Source organism: Chelonia mydas, chromosome 1, assembly GCF_015237465.2.
Source record: "Chelonia mydas isolate rCheMyd1 chromosome 1, rCheMyd1.pri.v2, whole genome shotgun sequence".
Lineage (NCBI taxonomy): Eukaryota > Metazoa > Chordata > Testudines > Cheloniidae > Chelonia > Chelonia mydas.
Window position 1 is genome coordinate 238001988 of NC_057849.1, and position 22960 is coordinate 238024947.

Consider the following 22960-nt stretch of genomic DNA (forward strand, 5'->3'; position numbering starts at 1 on the left):
GGCCTAATTAGCTAATGCTGATTTCTAGCCAGGTGGTATAAAAGCCCACGCCCCCAAATCACTGCAGTACCTGACTGTTCATTCATTGCTTTGAAATTGTAAAGTGCTATCTAAATGCTAAATATCATTATTATTCCAGGTGAAAGGAAGACACTTAATCCAGTTTCTCCATAAGCACCATACACAGGGGGGCTGACTATCCTGTCAATGACATTGGTCTAAGGTACCTTGCCCTGGTGTGTCATAAAGCTGATTAAGATGCTGATTTAAATCCCTAATATAGATGCTCGTAAGCCAGTTTAAGTAGCATTTCTACTGGTTCAGCTTAATTCAATAAATGTAGTTAAGCTAAACCAGTGTAAACGCAATTTAAACTGGTTTAAATGCACATACATTAGGATTCGATACCAGTGTAATTAAATCAGTTTGAACAGCTTCCACCACTGTAACTAATATAGGAAAACCTAAATCAGGATGAGCTCCATTCAAGTCCTTTAAAGATCGTGTGGACATAAAGCTAGTGTGAGAGGATGGAGTGTAGGTTGTTCTGGGCAGCATATTGCATGTTACAGCTGCCTGACTCATAGAGAGAGGGGATTTTAATTGGTACAGTGACAAAGGGAAAGGTGACTAATCCATTTAGTCATCTCCAGACTCTTCCCAGAATAGTCTCTTGTAACTAGTGAATTATAGGATGTCTGGGCCCTACTCAGCCAGCCTAGTAAAGATAATCTTGAAAATATGCAGGAGTCCATTCTTGAAATCAATGGGCATTTCCATTAGTTTCTTTCAGTGGCATTGGATCACACCCAAAATGCTGGTAGCTTGTGGGCTGGGTGCCGGGAGCCTTTTCTCCACTCCTTTTCTCTACCCTCTCAAATACCTGTTCATGAAGCAGCTGTAAGACCAACAGTGCTCCATGGAGCTAGACTATTTGGTCCGATGACATTCATCATGCCAAAGACAAACATCCCCAACATACATTTACGGGTGCTTGGAAATAGGCTTGTATTTTGCATGTGTCAGCAAGGGGGCATGAGGATAGTCACTCGGTGCACTTTTTCAGGGCACCTGCCGCATACTTCAGGCACCTACTCCACGCAAGTACCATGTTCTGAGCATCACTGTGCAGGCCCTCATCCACTATACTCCGACTGTCACTCCCCGAATTTGACCCCTCGGTTTATTACACGGTACAGACATCATCACCACCTCACCGCCCCCCACCCCCGAGCTTTTGCTACACTTTTGATACTTTTTTTATTATTATTTTTGCAATGCTGGTGAAAGGTGCTGGTTCTGACAGCCCTGGAGATTGAAGTCCTCAGTTTGAACAGGTACAACATGGGCAGCAGTAGTGCAAGCTTCCTCTATGCTGGCCCAGCAAAGTGCCTCTGCCTGGTTTTGGAGTGACCACGCCTAGGCATGCCTAACTGTAATCCTTGAGTTCTCTGCAGCAAACCTCTTTCAAGAGTGATCTCTGTCTACCACGGCCTGAACTGAGACCACCAAACTTATTGTACATAGGACATAAAACTGTCATTGGATGGTTACCAATTTTGGTCACTAGTCTGGTATAAACTGGCAGTATGTAGATGAAAGACTACGCTATCTGTTCTCCCAGGTTTTTCACTTTTCCTTCTGGTTCACCATGAAACTTGAAGCTAAGTCCTTTGCTCCCAACCCAATCAGATTTCGGTACAGTAGGCAAGTAAATGGGTGTGGTGAACTATAAATGTGAGAGCTGCAAGTACTCATTATAGCTAGGCATAGAGTGGGACAGTGAAAGATGAGTTCACAAACTAAGCTCTACCTGTACATCTCAATCCTGATCTGAGAATCACCTGTTGTTCTAGTCCTTGGTCCCCAAGCAACTCTGTCAGTGCACTTCAAGCCTAACCTGCAGTCCTCTATGCTAAATTTATGGTATCAGGCAAAGCATCCTGATAGTAAAACTTATTAAGTTGTGGAATAGTCCAGTCACCCTAAGGATGTGGTGGATGGCCCATTGCCTGGGATATTTTTTAATTACTTGACAAAACATTAGTGAATATGCAATAGGGAAGAACCCTGCATTGGTAGGGTGATGAGTTACATGACATAATGTCTCCTCTGTTTCTAGTACGATTTCAAGTCATGAGCTTCCACTACAGCCTTCCCATTCACCCCAAGTCTGACCTACAGCAAGGCCGGTTTTCCAGTCCTGGTCTCTCGCACAGATCTGCTTTTGCATCTCAGCTTCTGATACACAGTACACCCCACTATTCCAGACTGCTAGGCCAAGATTTTCAAAAGTAAGGGCCTGAAGCTAGGTTCCTAAGTCCATATTTAGGCACCTAAATAAGAAGCCTGATTTTCAAAAGTGCTCAGCACGCAGCAGCTCCTGCTGATTTTCCCAGTTACCCTCTTTCCCCTTCTTGTTCCTTTGTCAACTCTTTCATTCCAGCACACGGGCTGCAGATCCTGATCTCAGTTACACTAGCATACAACCAGAGGAACTCCACTGATTTATCAGGGCAGCTCCACCTCTATGCTGATGTCGGAGAGATTAGAATGTGCCCCCAAAGGAAGAGGCAAAGCTTTAATGCTATAGACCTAGGTATAGACATACACACAAATCTCTCGAGTGACCTTTCATTATATTCAAATAAAAATGTAGTGCATTGCAATTAGAGAGGGAGACAGGCTAGAGGGTTAAAATGTGAATTTGTCAAGCTATTAACCTTTTAATTTAGAAGCAATGGTCACTAAATTATGGAGCATGTCTCCTTCCTTCTCCTCTGAGGAATGGCCCTTTGAAGATGATACTAAAGCGTTATGTGGACAAGCAATAAAGCAAAATTAATCCTGCTCTGAAAATATGATCAAACACTGTCAGTGAGTCACAGCTCAGCCCGAGGGGGTTTAGAGACTTAAATCAGAGAGCTCGAGTGTCAGACAAACAGAAAATCCTAACCTCGCACTCTCTCACCCCCGACACAAAGCTAGGGCTTGTCCTTTTCTGTCACATTAACCATGCCATCGTGAGATGGCACTCAGATACCATAGTGATGAGCATGGTATAAAAGCTTGGTTAGCTGTTATCTTGTTAGCTTTCATAAGATAGGCTGGGTCAATATGAGAGGCCTCCAAGGAAAACCCAAGATAGCACAGGACAGGAAGTGATTCAACAGACAGCAGTCTTCTCTCTGAGTCAGTGCTGAGTCAATCTAACAGCACAATGCTCGGGTGTACTGTGCATCTAGAGGTCCCATCTTTCAGGTGAGATGTAATATCTGGGTCCTGACCATTCGTGGTAGCTAAAAATCCCATGAAGAAGGGTGTAAGCCCCAGTTTCTGGCCAAATTGCAACCTGAGCAATTACATCCTGCTAGTCTAAAACACTTCTAGGCAGTTTCAGTGGGGGAAGTTATCCCTCCCTTTCTCTACTAAAAAGGTCTGAAGTTCCTATGTGCTACTGCACGGTTCCATCCCAGAGTTGGCTGAATTGATATGAGAAGGGGAAATACTACAATACCCAGAGAGAACTATAGGATTCTTGGATGAAAGGCATTGCATATATTAAAAGTATTGTTATCAGCCCATGTGGCTATGCCTGAAGGAATTAGATGGGAGAAGAGTAAAGCCAACATGGACGTGAATTAGAAAGCTGCAGCCTAGTGGGTGACAGCAGTAGCAGCAAATTGTTCTGCTGTTGCCTGAAATATTTGTAGTTGAAAGTGATTATGTGAAGTTTTCCAGCAACTGGACATAGCAGGAAAATGAGACTCCTCTGGGGAGAAAGTGCAGTTCACCATAACCATGGGATTAGCCCCAGAGTACTGAGCAGTGCTCATAGCAGATTTGGCAGTGGCACTGCCTCTGAAATATAAAATGAACACCATAACCCTAGCAGTAGCTGCAGATGGAAAGTGAAGAGGCCAGGGAAGAGAAACAAACCTGATCGCCTTTGAAATAATTATAATCTGCTGAGACATGTCCATGCAGTTCTAGATACATTTATTTTTATATCCACCGCTCCTTGATCTGGTAGGCTGAGGAGACAGGAGCCGAGGTGAAGCTGGAAGGAGTTGGGGATTCCTTGTCAAGGCCCTCTAACTTTGGCCCCTCTTTTCTCCATTTCCCACTATTTCCTGCCAACCACGTACTAGTCTTAGGACTTGCCTACATTACTCGCAGGATCGACGGGCAGCGATCGATCCAGCGGGGATCGATTTATCACATCTAGTCTAGACGCGATAAATCGACCGCCAGGCGCTCTCCCGTCGACCCTGGTACTCCACCGGAGCGAGAGGCATGGGCAGAGTCGACAGGGGAGCGTCAGCTGTCGACTCACCACAGTGAAGGCACCGTGGCGAGTAGATAAAGTACGTCGACTTTAGCCACATTATTCACATAGCTGAAGTCGCGTAACTTAGATCAATCCCCGCCACCCAGAGTAGACCAGACCTAAGTGATTAGTACTTTTGGACGCTTCACTCTCCGTGGCCTTCGAGAAGGGCTATGCCAGGGCCAGCACCTGTTCAGGTGTCTCACCGGTTGGAGATGCAGAGCTTAATTTACTATTGCCCTATGTCCATATCCTACACCAAGTAATTCCTCTAGCACAGGGATATCCCTGGATGGATCCTTGGAGTAAGGACATCTCTGGATTGCTGCTGTGCTTCTCTATTCTTGGATCCCAGAATGGTGAACAAGTACAACAGCCTCCAAGCCTCTCAAACTTACTGGGGGTGAAACAGGCCCCTGGATGACTCCTAACCATGGGGAGGCACAAATGTAGTGCCCTTTGGCGCCCCTTCCTCCCCCATTTCTGCATCAAGCATAGTTCAGCCAGAACAGAAGCTGTTGGGCTTCAGGTTCATAACATGTTAGTGTGGATTTAAGGGCACGCTTCCTAAGAGTTTGAAATGTCCTACAGGCTGTGATCAGAATTCTAAAGTGTGTCCACTGGTTGCCTATTAGTTACCTGTGGTGGATTCTCCAAATTCTTAAGGTGCAAGTATCATGGAGGGTGAAAAAGTCAAATGATATTTTACTCACCTGTCCAAAACAAAACATAATAAAACCCCTCACTTGTTGTCCCAGGCAAATGGGGAATAGAATTTTGTGTAGCTGGTCGAAGATCTTGTTGATATGTGAAAGACCGTATATAATTTTGTAGGTCCTACAGTTGTCATTTTCTGGTTTAAGTTTACCCTTTCCTCAAAGGTTTTTAGGTTGAAGTAGCTTACCTAACCTCTCTTTCAGCTGTAAATAGCATTTCTAAACCACTATCATAATCGCACCCCACTAGGGAACCTTTTTCTCTGGAGTGAGTCCTGCTTTCAATTAATCTTCTGCACTGTGGGGGACAGACTAGCTACCGTTCTTTAAAGGGACAGGTGGTTTAGGCCCAAAATAAAATAAAACAAAACAGATTCTCCAAAGCATAATGATACAAATGCTTCCATGAAGTTAAAAATGCAATGAAGTGACAGTTATTCTTTGGTTTGGGTTGAAATATTTCCCTATTGTCTTAACAACCCAAACATTGCAGGAGTATGCTAGAGAATAAGAGCCAAAAAGTGAAATTGACTTTAAATACTAGGGAAAATGGCCACAGTACAAACGTAGAGAAATACAAAGAAGTAATCAAGCAGCATAAACAGTGAAAAGTAAGTGAGGTTTTTTAAATGCTCTCAGTTCTAGTGGTCAAAGGTGGTGTTAGTAACAGTGATCTTTGTATCTGTTTCCTTACCTGTAAAATGGAGATAATGCATAGCTATTGTTAGCGAGTTGTGCAGCTTAATTAACTGATGTTTGTTAAATGCTCTGAGATACTTGGATGAAAGGTGCTACAGAAATGCAAATGATTATAATTAGCTGCCTGATGTGCCTGCTCCCTGCTGGATGGAATCAAAGCTGCTTAACTATGTGTCACAATCTCTATACTGCTAACATCCAAGAGAGATTTCCCTTTAGTTTAAGTGTCAGGTGCCTGTGCCATAAGACAGAAGATCTGAGTTCTATCCCTCCCCTCACCTTAATATTCTGTGTGACTAATGCATCCAATGAAGTGAGCTGTAGCTCATGAAGGCTTATGCTTAAATAAATTTGTGAGGCTCTAAGGTGCCACAAGAGTCCTCCTTTTCTTTGTGTGATCATGGTGTGCAATAAAGTGGCAACTGCAAAGTCATAGGTGACCCTGGATTATTTTTTATTATGATTTATTTGAAGTTGTACAAATATACTTAACTAGACAGTGTTCTTTTAACCTTTCAGGTTAGCAAGTTGCATTGAAAATGCCAAACACCTGAACAGAGGTGTCTCCACATGCCCAAAGGTCTTCATCTTAAATGCAGTGGGAAAGGCCAAGGTTTGTGAGGGGACTGTTTCAGCTGCTGCTAGAAGGCTGCCAAGTAAGGTTAGGACGGTTGCTTTCAATTTGCCAACCCTCCCTCTTTTCATCACAGCCTTTAGGATCAGGGCCGGAGCGGAGCGGAGCGGGTGGCCAAAGGGAATGGTTGAGTGCTGCTTTGAGGGGTTTCCTTGGAATCTCAGGTCATTTGCTGTCTCGAAGGACTCTGCTCCAGTATTATCACCAATTTTTCACTTATCTTACCCTAGTGAACTGTATTGCCCTCCCTTACTCTGCTCTGGCCCTGGCTTTTGGGGATGAATGGAGGGAGGGGCAGGATGTGAATGGGGTGCTTTTGGTGTATTTAGTATAATTCCTGGTCCTATAATGATTGCCTGTTGGCACAAATGGCCAGATCCTAACCAGGACCCCATGGCCTCCCCTCTACCCTACATGAGGTCTATAAAAAGGTTTCAGACCCCCTATCTCCCCCAACTCACTAGCTGTGTTCAGGGGATGGGTGTGGTATGTCAGGAGTCCAGGACACGCCTGCACTCCCAACCTCCATCTAGCCTGCAGATATTATCAGGTTCACTGAATTTTTGAAACTCTCAGTCTTTGTTTTTCTTCTCTGCCATTGGCTGTTGTTTCTCTCCTGCCAGTGCTACTTCTTGGTAGCCAGGCACAGAGAGAGATTGAATAGCCATATTCCTAACACCCTTCCAGCTCCTGCTCCCATCAGTTTTCTCCATCTCCTGCATACCTGTCCTGTTCAACAGTCTCCTCCTTCCCAGCCATTCTCTTTCCAAGCTTTAGCCCCAATTTCCTTATAGATTAATATTTTTAAAATATACGATTTTAGTGATATGCTCAACTATGCAAGGATCCTGTTTACCCATCCCATATCCACTCTTTCTTGTTTTTTGATACTACCCTGGTGTGTCTTTGTCTTTACTTGTAGATTGTAAGCTCCTTAGAGCAGAGATTGTGTCTTCTTATCTGTTTGCACAGCACGTAGTACAGTGGGGCCCTGATCTAGACTGAGACCCTGAGAGGCTACTACAATCCAAATAATCCCTTGAGAGAAACTGTGGTGTATTGGGAGAGAAGTTCTGGTGTGAGGGTATCAAGAAGAGCTTTGGTTCCCATTAACTCTGTGGGTGCCAACCTCTCTCTACTTGCCAAGTATCAGCGTTGGAGAAAACGTACCCAAGATTTTATAATGGGAGTAGGGGGGAATGGTGGGGTCCCTCAGAGGACTGGTGACATGGTTTTGTTTACTGTGTGAGACTGAAGTAGGAATAAGGACCTCTTTTAGTCGTGCTGTTGCCACTTGGGTCCAGATCCACAAAGGGAGGGAGGTGCTGAAAATCTTTGAGGGTCTGGGCCTTGGTGCCTACCTGAGAGTACAGGCAACTGAGGGTAGTTCTCTTAGTCACCTATTTTTCGGGAGCCACATGGCCATTTGGGGGTTAATACTCTTCTTTCCAAGTAGCTGAGTGACTCAGGTGGGGCTAATGAGCACTGCCTTGCCTAGCTAATTAGAAAAGCCGAAAGCAGCAGTCTGCAGTTCTGGAGGTGGGGAGATTTTTGCAGAGGGAATAGAGAGAGTGTGGGTTTTATTTCCAGGATTTTTCATCAAATAAAACCTCGGGCAGGAGCAGCACAGTTCAGCTGGGGAAGGGCAATGAGATGAGGCTTCTCAGTTACCAGATCTGCCTTATTCTAGGGCTTCAACATGAAGTCCAGGGGGATGCAGGAGTGAGAGAGCAGGAAGTCTAGGCCATGTGCTCCCCGCCATATCTGGATTGGTAGTGTTTAAGGCAAATTGATGTGTAGAAAAACAAGGCTTATGGGATCCGACATAATTTCTCCACAACATTCACCCTGAGTTCATCCATTGTACAGCAGAATGCACCTTTCCCTGTTGTATCAAGGTAGAGTGCTACAGATGCTGTATGCATCCGATGAAGTGAGCTGTAGCTCACGAAAGCTTATGCTCAAATAAATTGGTTAGTCTCCAAGGTGCCACAAGTCCTCCTTTTCTTTTTGCGAATACAGACTAACACGGCTGCTACTCCGAAACCAGTGTTACTATGGAAGGTCTGCATCAAAGCAGCACTCTGCATGGCTAAAGGTGGCACCTTCTGGAGCTCCTCCCCGCAAATGCAAGTATTTGCCTGACAAAGGTTACTGCGGAACAACATGAAGTGTTCTTTCCACATAGGACCCTTATGGACTCCAGAGCGCTTCACACTTTTACAGAGAAATAATGTCACCCAGCACTGAAGTGCAGCTCCCTCTTAGTTGAAATGTGGCAGCTGTTTAACAGTGCAGGACAAGAAGTAATAGCGAGTGGAAACTGGAAGAAATTTAGGAGGCCATAATATAACTGTCATTAGTGCTAGATGTAGTATTACAGTGGCACCTAAGAGCTCTAGCTGAGATTGGGAACCCATTGTACTGGGTGCTGTAGATGCAAAAGACAGCACTTACCCCCAGAGAGTTCACAGCCTAAGTAGTCAAGACACAAAATGAGTGGGAAAACAGATACTCAAGAGAGTGAAGTGACTGGCCTAAGGTCACATTGCAGGTCAGTAGCAGAGCCAGGGACAGACCGCAGGTCTCCTGAGTCCTAACCCAGTGCCTTCTCCCCTAGATCATGCTGCCTCTCTGCTAGTTCTTCTAGAATTGGAATATACTCAGGACACTGAAGTGAATACTCCCCATTTTAGGGGGGGAAAAGTGCTATTGGATCATAAGCAATTTCCTCTGAAAGAGCACAACTTCAGCAGCAAGCAGCTAGTATCATGCAGGAACATTGGTTCACACTTACCCAGAGGAAAGACTGCCACCTACTGAGTATGTCTTCACTGCAGTTGACTTGAAGTATCACACTCAAGTTACTCCTCTTGAGTTAACCTAGCTCAAGTGAGAGCAGCTCCATTGCCAAATAACATTGAAGTTGCTGTGTCCACACTAGCACCGCACTCACTTTTGTGTAGCTCTAAAACTTCTAGGGACGTATCTCATGAATCTTTTCACTGCAGTAAGATGAGCCACTCTGTGAATTCTTTCCCAGCGGACTGTGGGAGAAAGTCCTGTCTCAGCACACAGGGCGGGGAAATTGTGGGAAGGCACTGGAGGACTATCAGCACTTGAGTGAAGCGAGCCCACTGTGTTCAGCAATCATTCTAGGCCAAAGGTGCTTGAAAAAGATCCTCTTCATTCAGTGACACAGTTTTGAATACCTCTGCATGCCAGAATATGGCATTCTGCAGCACCCATAGCAGCTGACGAGTTGTGCTAACTCACATGTTTGCCTGTACGCCCTGACAGGCCCTGAGCCAACTTGAGTCAAACGTGCCGTCACACTTGAGGTAAGAGTTGTATGTGGGCAAGATTTGAATTAGGGGCGACACTCAGATTATAACTTGAGTTAATTTTGCAATGAAGACATATCCTGAATCACCAACACCACTTCTGACAGCCCTTGGTATGATGATATGATAGTGAACTTTAAGCATGGGAAGCAAGTGATGTCCAAAAGGGATCTGGATTTTATTAGAATATCATATTTATTGGAACAAAACCAAAGAACGCCATAACTATTTTTAACACCAGCCTCCTGTTAGATGTTTTTCCGCTCAGTGGCTTGGTCCTCAAAAAGTTGAGAATTCAAGCTCCCTTTTCTCTCCCTGCTTAGCCATCTCTTAAGTCTGTAGTGTGTAGCCTTTCCTGGCATGCCTGCCTTGCTGGCCTTTTAAATACAAAACTAGAGACAAAACCAGCAGTCATTTTGCTTCTGACTTTTGAAGGCTGCACTTCCCTTGCTTCTTGTTGCTAGTATTTAGTTCCTCTGATGATGTTTTTCCTTTGCTTTTTCTTTGTCTCATTCCTAAGGCTTTTCCTAGAGCACTCCTGTTTAGGTCATTACTTGGTTTGTGAGATCCAACAAGATCACTATTTGTACAGACATAAGATCTATGAAAAAGCAGCTCATCAATTCAGAAAATCATCTGTGTGGTAACCCTACTGTCAGCCTATTTTCTTCCCTTCCACTTAGACATCAAACTGGCTGAAGAGGGCTCTGGGGAACAAGGCAGGCACCGAGAGCTGCTCCTCAGCAGACCCATCTGTGTCTTTCATCAGCTGGGCTCAGGGAATACCACTAACTGGTGAGGGAAAAATCTCTTTCGAGCTGATAGGCTAGCCATTTCCATCCTCCCATACTGAGGAGAGACAACCCAGTGGGGAGGTGATAATTTTAGAAGTGGCTAATGCAGTATATTGTTTTGCATTATATATGGGGTGGGGCAGGAGACATGACAAAATAAATAGTAAATAGGCATAGGTAAAGTAAATTCACATTAGTAAACAGGGAAGAGTTGCAAAAATAACTAATGATGGTTATGTGGTGGGGCAACTGGGAATAGTATCTCTGCATGTATAATATCACTTTCCCCTATTTTTTGTCTTTGTAGACTGGGCAAGGGTTGTGTCTTTCTATAAGTACTAAAGCACCTACCACATTTTAGATGCTACTATAATATTAATTAGATGTATAGATGCACTGAACTCTACACTGCAACTTCACGGGGCCAAAACCCCTAGAAGAACATCAGTCACATCTGAAAACCACTGTGTATTGTGTTGGTTATCTCTTTGGAGCCTGTGGGTATATACACACATGGCATCCTACACGTGGATTTGGCTGGCAGTCTGGAAAATGTCAGGGTTATAAAAGCTAAGCTCCCTTTGCTTTCCACAATTCTGGGTGATTTATTTGTCATTTTAAAGTATTGTTCAGTCTGAAAAGTGTGTCTGTAAAAAACGGCGTCATAGGATTCTGTGTATGTCTCTCAGTTGTTCCAGGGCAAATTTCCTCAGTTTACTATAAAGAGAATATTTTTGTACTTTGCAGCCCTGCAAACTCAGCGTGAGATCTGAGGGTTCAGCGGGTTCTTTCCTCCTCATGCATCATCATTAGTATATAAGATCCTGCAAGCTAAATTCTTCACTTGCTTTCATCTGTGCAACCTTATCGTCTTCATTAGGGTTGTACGGCACCACTGAGGACGGAATTTGGCTCTGCAGTTAAAGCTTGGCCAACAATTCTGTGGGAGATGCAGAAACTACACTAGAAGACAGCTTCAGTTCCTATATCTGTACTTGCTCTGCAGGGGTATAAAACAATGAAAACTTATTCTTACCACTAGATGAAATAATTCTCATTTTGAATACACGCAGGGAGCAGAATTGTTCAGTAAAACAGGGCCATTTTCCCCACAGTCACATTTGAATCGAACTGGACCTGTGCAATTTCCCCCCCTCAATTAGTTTGATAAAAGCATACAGAAATATTAGTGGTATAAAATAGATGGATCAGGAAGTTCTATTCACCCTATCTCATAGCATGAGAACAGAGGGACATTCAATGACATTGAAAGGTGACAAGTTCAGAACCAATACAAGGAAATACTTTCTCACACAATTCCCAGTTAGCCAGTGGAACTTGCTGCCACAAGATATAATTGAGACCAAGAGTTTAGCTGGATTCAAAAAGGGTTAAAACAGTAAATCTTACAAAATACGCAAGAATTGTGGGAACAATGTAAGGCCCCATACTTCAGGGCTAAATCCAAACTCTGATATTTGGGGTTATGGAGTAATTTTCCCAGGGACCAGGTTAATCCTATTCCTGTCTATTGTGAGATCTTACGCCTTGCCTGAAGAATCTGGTGCTGGTTACTGTCAGTGACAGGGTATTGGATCACTGGTCCGATCCTATCTTCCTAGGCAAAATGTCAAGTCATACTGTATGTGCCCAAACCTATCCCCCGTTGCACTCCTGTGGGTGCTTCACACACACAGGAATTGCGAGGCTGGATCAGACCTGAGGTCCATCTAGTTCAGTATCTTGTCTCCACCACCTGGTGCTTCAGAAGAAGGAGTAAGAACCCTTCAGTAGGCAGACGTGGGACCATCTGCCCCGAACATGGGCCTCATCCTGAGCTCTAGAAGTCAGCAATGGGCCCAAACCCTGAAGTAGGAGGTTTAACATTTTTGTTGTCATTCGTTATGATCACACTGGATCTCCAGGTACATGTTCAATCAGTTTGAAATCTTATTAAGTTCTTGGTCTCAATGACTTCCTGTGGCAGAGTTCCACAGTGTATTCACACATTGTGTGAAAAAGTATTTCCTTTTTTCAATTTCCCACCTTTTAATTTAATTGACTGTCCCCTTGTTCTGGTGGTATGAGACACAGAGAACAGAAGTTCCTTGTTTACCTTCTCTAGACCATTCATTATTTTATATACTTCACTCAATGCAACAGAATGATTTATCTGCCTCAGAAATAAGGAGGAAGCTGAAAGAGGCTGATGGGCATTGAGGATGGTTCATTCCATTATTTTAATTAATGTTTAGGAGCCTTTTATGGTAGTACTAATAATTAATACTTGCTACTTTTCAGGACTTTTCAGTGGACAGTCTCAAAATGGTTTACAATATTGATTAAGCATTATTGTTCCCATTTTACAGACAGGGACTCACTATTTAACTTCTCCTGCCTTCTCTGCCCTGTTGCACAGGTGGAAGGGGAGTAGGATGAGGCTGTTCAGAATCTGAATATGCTATGGCATTGCAAAGACAGAGGGTGGGATTTCCTGTCTGTCTTAGTTTGGATGAAGGCTAAATTGTTATTTCAAGGTGTCATTTTGTTTCCAATGAGAACAGACAGCTCTATCGCTTTCTTCACAATGTGTCCCTCCTTTAGCTAAAGGGGAGGGCATGCAGCAGCGGTTGCTGTGTTGCTGCAGGGGACTGCGCCTTAAGGGAGGAGAATACAACCACAGGAACAGACCTTTGGAGGAGGAGGTGGAGACATATCCGATTTAGAGGGGCGGGGTTGGAGGTGGGAGCAGGTGGCAAGTTGTTTATCTGCTCAGCTGTTGTGTGGCTTGAGAGAGACAGAAGCAGCTGGGAGAAGGAAGGAAGGAGCTCAAGGTCTATCAGTTTTTCTGCCTTACAGGTTTGTAACCGTTGCAAAACAACTAGAGAACAATTCACTTGGGACACAGGCCCCAGCCTTGGCAGTGCCCATTGAGGCATTCACCAGTATATTTTCCTGTAGGGGCCCTGGCAGAACCCCCCCCCCCCCCGGAGATATGTCTGTGCCCATGTAGGATCTGTGGTGTATGTATAGGGGGGCAGTGGCACTTGAGTCAGGCACTGGTATACGACTGTGCAAGTCCCCTGGAAACATCCACTGCTATGTGCCAGCAGGGGCCTTGGCAATGGTTTCTGGGGCATATATTGGTATCTGCTCATGCAAATACCCTGGAAATGTCTCCTGGAGTAGGACAGCTGGGCTCCTGGCAGTGTTTTTGACAGCATGCTTTATATGCCCATGTAAGTACCCTGGCATTATCTTTTGGGGCTTGCCAGCAGGGTCCCTTGTAGGTACCTTCTTATTGGCTGAAGCCATGCCAATTGAAGCTTTCCAGCAGCAAAGCTTTCTTCTTCCAATAACAAAGAGCCAACGTGGGTATTATTATTGATCTATGTCATGTCTTAATGCTTTTAACAGTGAAGAAAAATACCATTATGAGGCTTAATTTGTTCAAATGGTTTCAGACAGGGTTAATATAACTCATCAATAAATGCCAGTTTTTATTATGTTTTAATTACAATGTAATTTCAACAGGCTAGGCTTGTTCTGGCTGCTCGGTGTATCTAGTGGTTTGTTATTTTCTTTTAAGTGTATTTCCTGGAGCTTCAGTGATTAACAGGCATACCAACTGATACATTGCCAGAGAGCCTGATTGGCTCAGTGTACACAGGGATGTATCCCTGTTCCCTACAATCACTGTGCAAAGCCATCAGGGGTTTACATCCGTGAAATAAATGGTAACTAATGCTAGGGTGGCTAAAACATGCCTTCAGGCCAAATTGCACTCATTGGAATTTCACTATGTTGTCCAAAGCTGCACTCTTCCTTCAGGCATTGGTGTGGCTCAAGGAGCCTGCAGGTTCCAACGTGCTATGGTCCAACTTCACCCAAGTAGCCTTGGGGCTGCTCTTGATTTGTTTTATGCGAATTAGCCACACCCCTCATTTTCCTAGCAAGTTTCCAATGTGGCCCTCATTTGGGCAGAATCTGAACGTTCCTAGACTGAAGTCTTTGAACCTATTATGTCAGCCAGCTAGCTTGCCTGCTGCCCCTTATCAATAAACCTTGAAAAATGTTCACCTTGATGCTGTGAAGGAGAAAAGGAGAGTCTAGCAAGGCTATTGGTGGATGTTAGTCATCTCTCCTGAGCAAGGAATCCCAAAGACTCCAACAATCATTGGTCACTTGATCCTCCTTGTCTTGTCACCCTTCAGCATCCAAGAGTGAGGTCTGAATGTACTTTACAAGATGCTCCTAAGAGCTTATTTCTGGTCCCTTTATGAACTTGCCCTGGCTACACTAACTTTCCACATCACCTTTCATTGCTTCTTTCCAGCAGTGAATCTTCACAAAAGAAAGGAGGGAAAGCAGCAACAAACGGCTGTCTTTCTTTAACACCACAAACCATCTCTCTCCTCCAGCTCCCTGCACCTTCAAGCAAAGCCAGATGAAGCTGCATCACTATCTGCATCAAACATCCAGCCTTTCTCTCTCCCAGAGGGTAAATAGTACAGGGGAGTGGGAGAACTAGCTTATAAACTTCAGGCAAAAACAGGTATAAGTTCTGAGGAGGAATTGCATCCAGGTGTTTAAGGTAGCTTTTGCTGTGGAATCAAATATAGGATGATAACACACTGAAGAGAAAAGTCCCTGTGTAAAGTATAGCTACTGCCCTGTTGGCAGACCTAGTTATTTCATGGTTGTGCCACAGTTGTTTTGGTGTTACCTTCAGTCCCAGCTATACAGTCTACTGTGCCATACTGGTTATAACATAGGCTGGTCACACCTATGCAGCTGAAACCAAACACTTGTCTGCTTGGACTATTTTTCTTATCAGTGGTAGGAATTTTTATTGCCAGTGCTAGTGGTGGGAGCACTAGTGTGGGCCTGGGGTCCTAATTACTGTCATCTCTTCCTGTTTTGAGCAGGATTAGCCAATTCCAAGATTTTAGTAGGAAATGGGGTAGATCTGAGTTGGGTTAGGTCCTGTCTACACAACAAGATGAAAGATCCACCAACATAGTTAATTTTATAGTATTGTTTGGACCTAAGTCTCTTCCTCTGTTCCCTGCCTCATGCCCAGGAGCAGGTTGCAGCTTATAGTAGGTAGAATTAAGGAAGAGAACTCCCCGACCTGTGCAGATATTTGGGGGGCAACAGTATGTCTAGGATAAGGTCTCGAGAGGATAAGTGGTTGGGTTTTTTTGGGGTGTGTGTGAAGGTTAGACAGTGGGGGCAGGCACTGATGTGAAATGACTAATGGAAAAAATCTCCACATTGACAGAAGCTCACTGGGTTTTCTCCTTCCTTTAAAGTGAGAGAGTGAACCGGACGGGGATTCTTGGTAAGCCTGAGAGCAGGAGGTACAACATGCAGTCTGTTACCCAGTTTGCTTTCTTTTTTTACTGCCCAAGATTGGAGAGAGATGAGAGATGGGGGGGGGGGGGGGGGGGGGGGGGAGAAACAAATACTTGACTTGGGGCCCTGCTAATGTTTTCTAGGTGCCTTGCACAGAAACCTTGGAAACAGCCTGGAACCTGGTCCTATGCAGTGCGGAGCCCCTACTCTGAAGGGTGACATCAATTCCTGACAATTGAGGGCACTTAGGACCTTGCAGCACTGGCCCTTAGTGACTTGGTGTTACCATACAAAGGTTTTCTTTGCTTTGTCCTTTCAGTAACTGTAGCTACAAGCCTGGGGTTATGGAAGCAAAGAACAGTTTTGGGAGGGCTGGGGGGAGATGACACAGTTCTTACTTAGGGTTACTTGAAAATGAAACCTCAGCTCAGCAGCCACACAGTGACAGAGAGCAGGGTTATTCAGACTGCTGCTGGCTAGCACCACTGACTCCTCTTGCTGATAAGCGGCTGAGCTCACAGAGCTAAGAGACTTGCTCTGCGACTGATTTGAATTTTAGCAAGTGCACTGGGAATAGCCCAAAGCTCCTTGTCTCAGACGGTGGTCACAGGAATTCACAGCTATTATATTTGGGAGCCAGGCAATGATTACAAATCAGTGGCTTCATTCCCTGTGTGATTAATTGTTAACCTGGGAGTATAGCTTTTTCCCTGGCTCTGCATTACCAGATTCCAATTCTTGTAACTGGGATTCTCTTTTTAAATGTCATCAGGTGGGTGTAGACGCAGCTCAGGATGGATGAAAAGGCAGCCTGAGGGTGAGTTTATGTGCATAGATGGAGTAAGTTGTAGGTGAACTTGCTGGGTCACAGGCTCAGATGCTCAGCTGCAAGCACAGGCCACAGCAGACATGCCTCTTCCTCCCTGCAGATCTCCCACTAACCACCTCATTTGTCCAGCCAGACAAAAGTATAGGTTATTTATCAGGCCGGTGGGGATGTTTTAGTCATTTCAAGTGTTGTGAGACAGTCAGTCCTTAATAACTGGTAATACTTACACCCTTTGCATGTTCGGTCTGCTTTACACACAGTAACTAATCTTAGATCATAAGTTCTTTGGGGCAGGGACTTTTTGTTCTGTGTCTGTACAGTGCCTACCACAATGGGGTCCTGGTCCATGACTGCAACTGATAGGTACTATGGTTATACAAATAAATAATCATCATTTTCACAGTGCCCTGGTGAAGCAGCTAGGGAAGGATCATCCCCATTTTACAGATAAGGAAACTGGAGCAGAGAGGTTAAGTAACTTGCCCAAGGTCACACAGTGTGCCAGTGGCAGAGCCAGGACTAAACACCAATCTTCCAACTCTCAAACCACTATTCAGGGAGCATCTTTCCACTTTCATTGTGGATTAGCAAAACTGCTTTTAAAAAATGGGTTAGTAGGAACACGTTACACAGACACAATTTGTGTATGCTTACCTTGATTTTCACATTGACCTGCAAACCATCAAAGTGTCCTAACATTTCTTTTGAGCTAGTGCAATTATGTTGTGTTGGAACATTGTCATGCTGAGCTGTGGCACAATGGGTTGATCCTGAAAGCAGAAGCTGGAGAAGAAAGATGAACTTTGCAGAATGGATTAATAAAATGAAAACTGGCTCTGTTGGGTTGGTGTGTGGAAATGAAATTGCATGAAGGGTACTTCACTGAGAATACCTGCCTGCTGCTAAAAGAATTGAAAGCTTTGTAAACGTCCTCTTTCTCACTGTGCAACAGTGCACAAATGTGCCTTTAAAGTTGTATTATGTAGCCACAAACCATGTTATCCACTGGTAATGTGGACAGGACTTTAGTTTTCTCCAGTGGGTCTTGGTTGAATGAGAGAAGTGAGGGAGTGGCAGAATTGGGGTTAGAGGTGGTTGTTTATGGAAAAGACCTCTTAGTTAATCTGTATTGATCCTCTGTATTGTACAAGTTTCCCTGTGTCATGCCTGGCTTTCCAAGGAGGCCTAAAATTAAGGCCCTGACATTAAAGAAACCATGATATTCACAAGGATAGGGCTGTTAACTCTGGTGTCTGGCCAAATTCCAACTTCAGTCATTACATTTTACCTCACTAAATTCCCCTCTGCTTTCCATCTTGTTCATTGCTGTGGGCTTAAAATGGCTGTCATGTTTCTCTCCAGAGAGGGCTATGTTTTAATAGCAGGTGGAGTGACTTCTATATGGATAGTTGGTACAGCTTGGTTAATAAAGTGCTTTGGGATCCTTTTACATATGATGTAAATGCAATCTCATTGTCCTTATTCCTGCTAGTGCAGGATTCTCAAACTTTTTCATAGTATGGACCACATTTTAATGGAGAGAGGATTTTGATGAGCACCTGTCCTCCCATTTATGATCTCACAGATCACCTCCCCTGGCATTTACATACAATCCTCGTGGCAACTACTGCAATTGCTTACCTAGAAAAGTCTTGTTAGGGAAGTATTTTATGCATTTTTAGCTTAAATGAAATTTAGCAGATGGGATGTAAGGATGAGCAATGCTGTGTGAGCAGTTGGCTGTCTGAGAACCACCAGTCAGTGCTCTGTGGACTGCTGTTTCTCCGTACATGTGTCTTGTCTAATTCCTTAGCTATCTGCACTGATGATGTCTCAACACTCTTCTCTTGGAGTCTGTCTCTAGTGCCCTATTTCTGTGTCAAGACATTTTTCTTAATGCCTTACCTGAATTTGGTTTTATGGTTCTAGCTGTAGGCTGTTGCTCTCTGCTTTACTGCTTTCAGATAATTGGAGTAATTCCCTTCCTTCATCTATATTGTTCCCTTGAAGGTATTTATAGACAGAGCTCTTGTCCCTGCTGAACTTTCTTTTCTAGTCTACATGCATTTCTCTTCCCTCCCCTCTCTCCGCATACACTCTATGCTCTGATCCTTGTATTGTTTTTAGGGAACTAATAGTTGCTATGGAGCACTGTGTGTCTCTCGTGTTCAGTGAAGGTGGTTATACTCTCCAGTCTCTTGAAACTGCCCCAGAGGAGAGACCATCTTAGTCTGTCCACACATTCTGCCATGTTTAAGTTGGCCATCAAGCATGGATCCCTGATGCCCTCCATATATGCTCCCTCAGCTGGAGCTGAAAACAAGGGTCAGTCAAGGTTAACAGTTGTTGCAAGACAGTGTGGTAGATCCATTAAAAAACTACAGATAGGCCACCCCTTCATACCTCAGGTGTTGAACCTGTGCGCACCTATGAAAAACCATGTCACATTCGGCTGAGTGGAGTCAGAGAGGGAAGAGACAGATCTGGTACCTGTAGTTGAATACAGTTGGAATTTTCAGAGGACGGCCACACTAATAGGGGTTTAAGCCCCAGGAACCTGATTCTGATCATGCTTAGTACCAATTAGTGCTGGCTGAAATCTTGCAATGTAAAGCATTATTAAAAAATGACATGTTTGGAGATTGTTTTTCGTTTTCAAGAACTGTTGATTTTTTTTTCATTTTTGGTGACATTTGTAATTTAAATAATTATCTAGATTGTTATTCTTTTTATGTACTGAAAACAGTCTTTGATAAACACCATTTCTAACATTTTTTTATTTAAAATGTTTACCCCCCCAGGGGTCCATTTTGAACCGCGCGAAGTGGAAACACCCTCAAAATTACAATAATTGTCACGATTTCTTGTTAGTGTGACCAGCTCTGATGCTAGTATACCTCAGAGTTACTCCTGATTTACATCTAGTTTGAGAGCAGAATTGGCCCTGTGTGCCAAATTCAGCTCTAGTAAAAATGGAATTATCTCAGGGGTGACTTTGGCCCAGTTTGCTTATAGTCAATGTTGATTGGACAAAAACCATTAAAAGTGTGTTTAAATATGACTAGCTGATTTCTTGTCGAAAAAAGGTCTTTTAAATGGTGTTTGCAATGTAGTTGTTCCTGGTCTTCAATAGCCAGGCAAAACTGTGTTTAAACTGGCTTACCCTGAACTGCGTTACACATCTGCTGAGCTATTTTGTTTCTGTGGCAGTTTGGGTGGGGCCTCACAGTAGGAAGCAGTGCAGTTTGTAAAATAGCCTGCACCCAAGCCTCTGCTGAGAGTACATTTGTCATCTCTGTAAAACTGTCAGATTATGAGTCGGTGGCAGTTACACTGAGATGACAATGACTCCTCACGGGAGGGCAGTGAAGAGGTTAAAATTTAGCAGATGGGACAGAAGGATGAGGAAATGCTATGTGACCAGCTAGCTATCTGAGAACCCCCAGAGGTTAAAATCATAGAACACTCCTTTCCCCTGACCATATCCTGTGTGGAGGATGTGTCGGAATGTTTCTGCTGCTCCCGGTCTCCATTTCCCATTTTCCATGCAGCTCTGGAATGTCCTCCTGCTAGCTCAGCCTGTTGTTACCTCAGTCCTCTTCACCTGGCTTTCTGCTCCTTACATTCCTTTAGTTTCTTTTTCTCAGAACTTTTCCTGCCCCCCTTCCCTCCTTTTTAAAAAAAAATATATTCACAAAGTCCCGTGACGAGCCACAAGAATAGAAGTGAAACTGAAAGAAGGAATTGGAACTATCTGTGTTGGCTTGGTTGATTTGTTCCTTGTTTTAATAGCTGCTTTGCTTTGTACCTATTTGTCTGAAGGAGCGGTGACTAGGACCTGCTATCTCGGTTGCAGCTGGATGATCTCTGGACGCAAGGAAGAGAAAATTGACAGTAAGAGTAAGTGGGTTTGTCTCACTGAGGCTGTTGTGTCTTTTTAAGATGCTTTTGCTATGCTGGGATCAGAACTGACTGGCTCTAAAGCTGTATCTAACCCCTTCATTCCTGAGCTAAATTGTATAGGATATTCCATCTTGCTGCCAGCTATAGTTTGGGAGGGGAGTGTGATGGGGCAGCTGGCAGAAAGGGGGGAGTTGCAGCAATGCGGGAACTGGGAAGAGAACTGACACAGGAAATGTGTATGGGGACATAATACATGAGCCATAGGGAACTATCTTGCAGCCCTGAGTCCTTCTCAAGCCTGGGTTGGTGTGATATGATAAGGGACCCTCCAGACTGGTGCCCATTGCTGGAAGATTGTATTCCAACAATGCTCTTTGGGGAGGGAGAGTCATTTTGCATGGGTCTGTCTTCTCTGACCTATGTATTCCTATCACTCACCACGTTCTCTCCCCTCTCTCTTTCCTGCCAGTTCTTATGGTGCCAGTAGTTGTGGTGCATGCTGTGGCCTATGGCATCCGGGCACTGGAGATGCCTGACTCCTGGTGTGAAGGGAGTGTTAGTGCACTGAGAGGTTGATGTGAAGTCCCCAGAACTATCCCTTTTAACAGCGAGAACGCATTTTGCTGTGGGATCAGCATGGTCTCTCCTGGACTGTCGAGTAACAGAACCTGAATGGTTCTGAAGTTCAGCATACTCTGTATGACAACAGACCTGTCTCCTTATCCCCCTTCACCCACCCATACATACTCTGACCTACAGGCTGGTTCAGGAGCATGGTGCCCTGTCTTTGGTTGTCCCTTCGTCAGTCCATTAGGCATAGGGCTGGCTCAGAAGCATAATGTCCTGACCTCACACATCTTTGCTTCCAGGGCCAGTCCTTTGCCACAGACCCCCTTCCCATAGCACTGAGTAAGCTGGACAGTGTGATGTACTGTCAACCTGATCCAACAGTGATACACCCTCTCCTCGCAGGATCTTACTGCCTACTTGAATGGTTATGAGTCGAATATGTTTCAAAACTGATTCCTCTGAATACTTAGGAGTGAGGTATTTCTCCTGATTCATCTCAGATTCTCCTACCCCTTCTGCAAGGGCCCTTCGCCAGGATGGCCTAGTATACATAATCCTGCCACTTTTTTGTTAAAGAGCTAATGCACCACCTTTGAGATGTCACCTTTTGACCTGCACTTACAGTTCTGATTGTTTTTTTCCCCAGGTGTGTCCATGACATGAAGCCTCAGGCTGGTTGGCTTGTATTCCTTGTCCTAAGTCTGGTTCCTCTTTGCCTTCCCATCCCTTTGCGGGACTCCCTGATGGAGCAGGAGAATGTCCGCCGGACCGGCGGCAACCTGGTGCTGGGGAAGTGGGAAGAGCAGATCAATGAGTATCTAATAAGCCTCAAGGAGATGGAAGTGGCCGAGGCCCAGAAGACTAGATATTTCCCACCAAGCATGCACTTTTTCAGGGCCAAAGCCTTCATTGATCAAAGTGCAGTGTTCAGCATCTTGAAACGTATGCCAAAAGGTAGGGATTCTGGCCTGAGAGTTCTTGGTTGTCCCAATGCTTTCTGTGATAAAACAGGGACCAGGAGGGGAGCAAGAATCTGTCAGTGTGAAACCCCTGCTGCACCCAAACTAAAAGGACCTTATAACAGGTGCTGAGTAGAGCAACTTCAGATCCCTGAAGGAGCTCTATTCGGGCTGGCTCTTTTGGGCTGGGGGAAAGAAGGAATTACACTGGCCAGAGAGGGTTTCCAAACATGTGGGTATCCTGTATAACTGTACAGCATGGACCTTTCCATCCCCATTTACCTCACTTGGGAGGAGAAAGAAGACAAAATAAAATAATATGGGAAAAGACCCTGACCTCTGTGTAGCACACTCCAGCGCTGGGGGTGCTCATCCTTCTAATGCTTCCCAGGCCTGCGACTGACCTTGTATAACCAAACATGCTGCCATGTGGTGGTGTTAACGTGTCCTTATACAAGTAGCTGTTTACAGCATAGATTTATTAATGCGTTGGAGACTGTGTGTTTGTATGATCTATGGAATGTCTATATGAAAATAGAATTTCTGTTAGGGCCTTTCAGTTGAGACCTTAAAAACTGAGTTCTGATCCACACAGATGAGAAAGATCTCTGTTTGTAAGCGCAGGAATTTGCCCTATGGTCCTTGGCCGAAACTTCCCTTCCCTCCACTGTTGTGCAGCATGCTGTGTACAAGCTGGCTACTGCCTTTCACCTCAGAGGTGGCTGCATTACACCGTGTGGTGCATACATAGTGTGTAAAGTGCTTTTGGATGATTTAGGATGAAAGACACTATATGAGTGTATAATACATGCACAATGTCATCC

The 22960-nt window shown here is 44.4% G+C and overlaps 1 protein-coding gene across 6 annotated transcripts in view; it reads left to right on the top strand.

Annotated features, from left to right (window-relative positions):
* The first annotated feature begins 13243 nt into the window (after nt 1-13243).
* The window catches only part of ADA2 (adenosine deaminase 2), a 30305-nt gene continuing 20588 nt past the window's right edge, over nt 13244-22960 (top strand). The window contains exons 1-3 of one of the 6 annotated variants that reach the window (XM_037877715.2): nt 13244-13376; nt 20527-20604; nt 21824-22131. In XM_037877715.2, coding sequence (XP_037733643.1) covers nt 21837-22131 — 295 coding nt within the window. In that variant the 5' untranslated portion in view covers nt 13244-13376; nt 20527-20604; nt 21824-21836. Of the gene's footprint in view, nt 13377-16652; nt 16693-19946; nt 20153-20187; nt 20605-21823; nt 22132-22960 lie in introns of those variants that run through there. The other 5 variants (XM_007070811.4, XM_043540161.1, XM_027832955.3 and 2 more) reach the window with 5 other exon arrangements.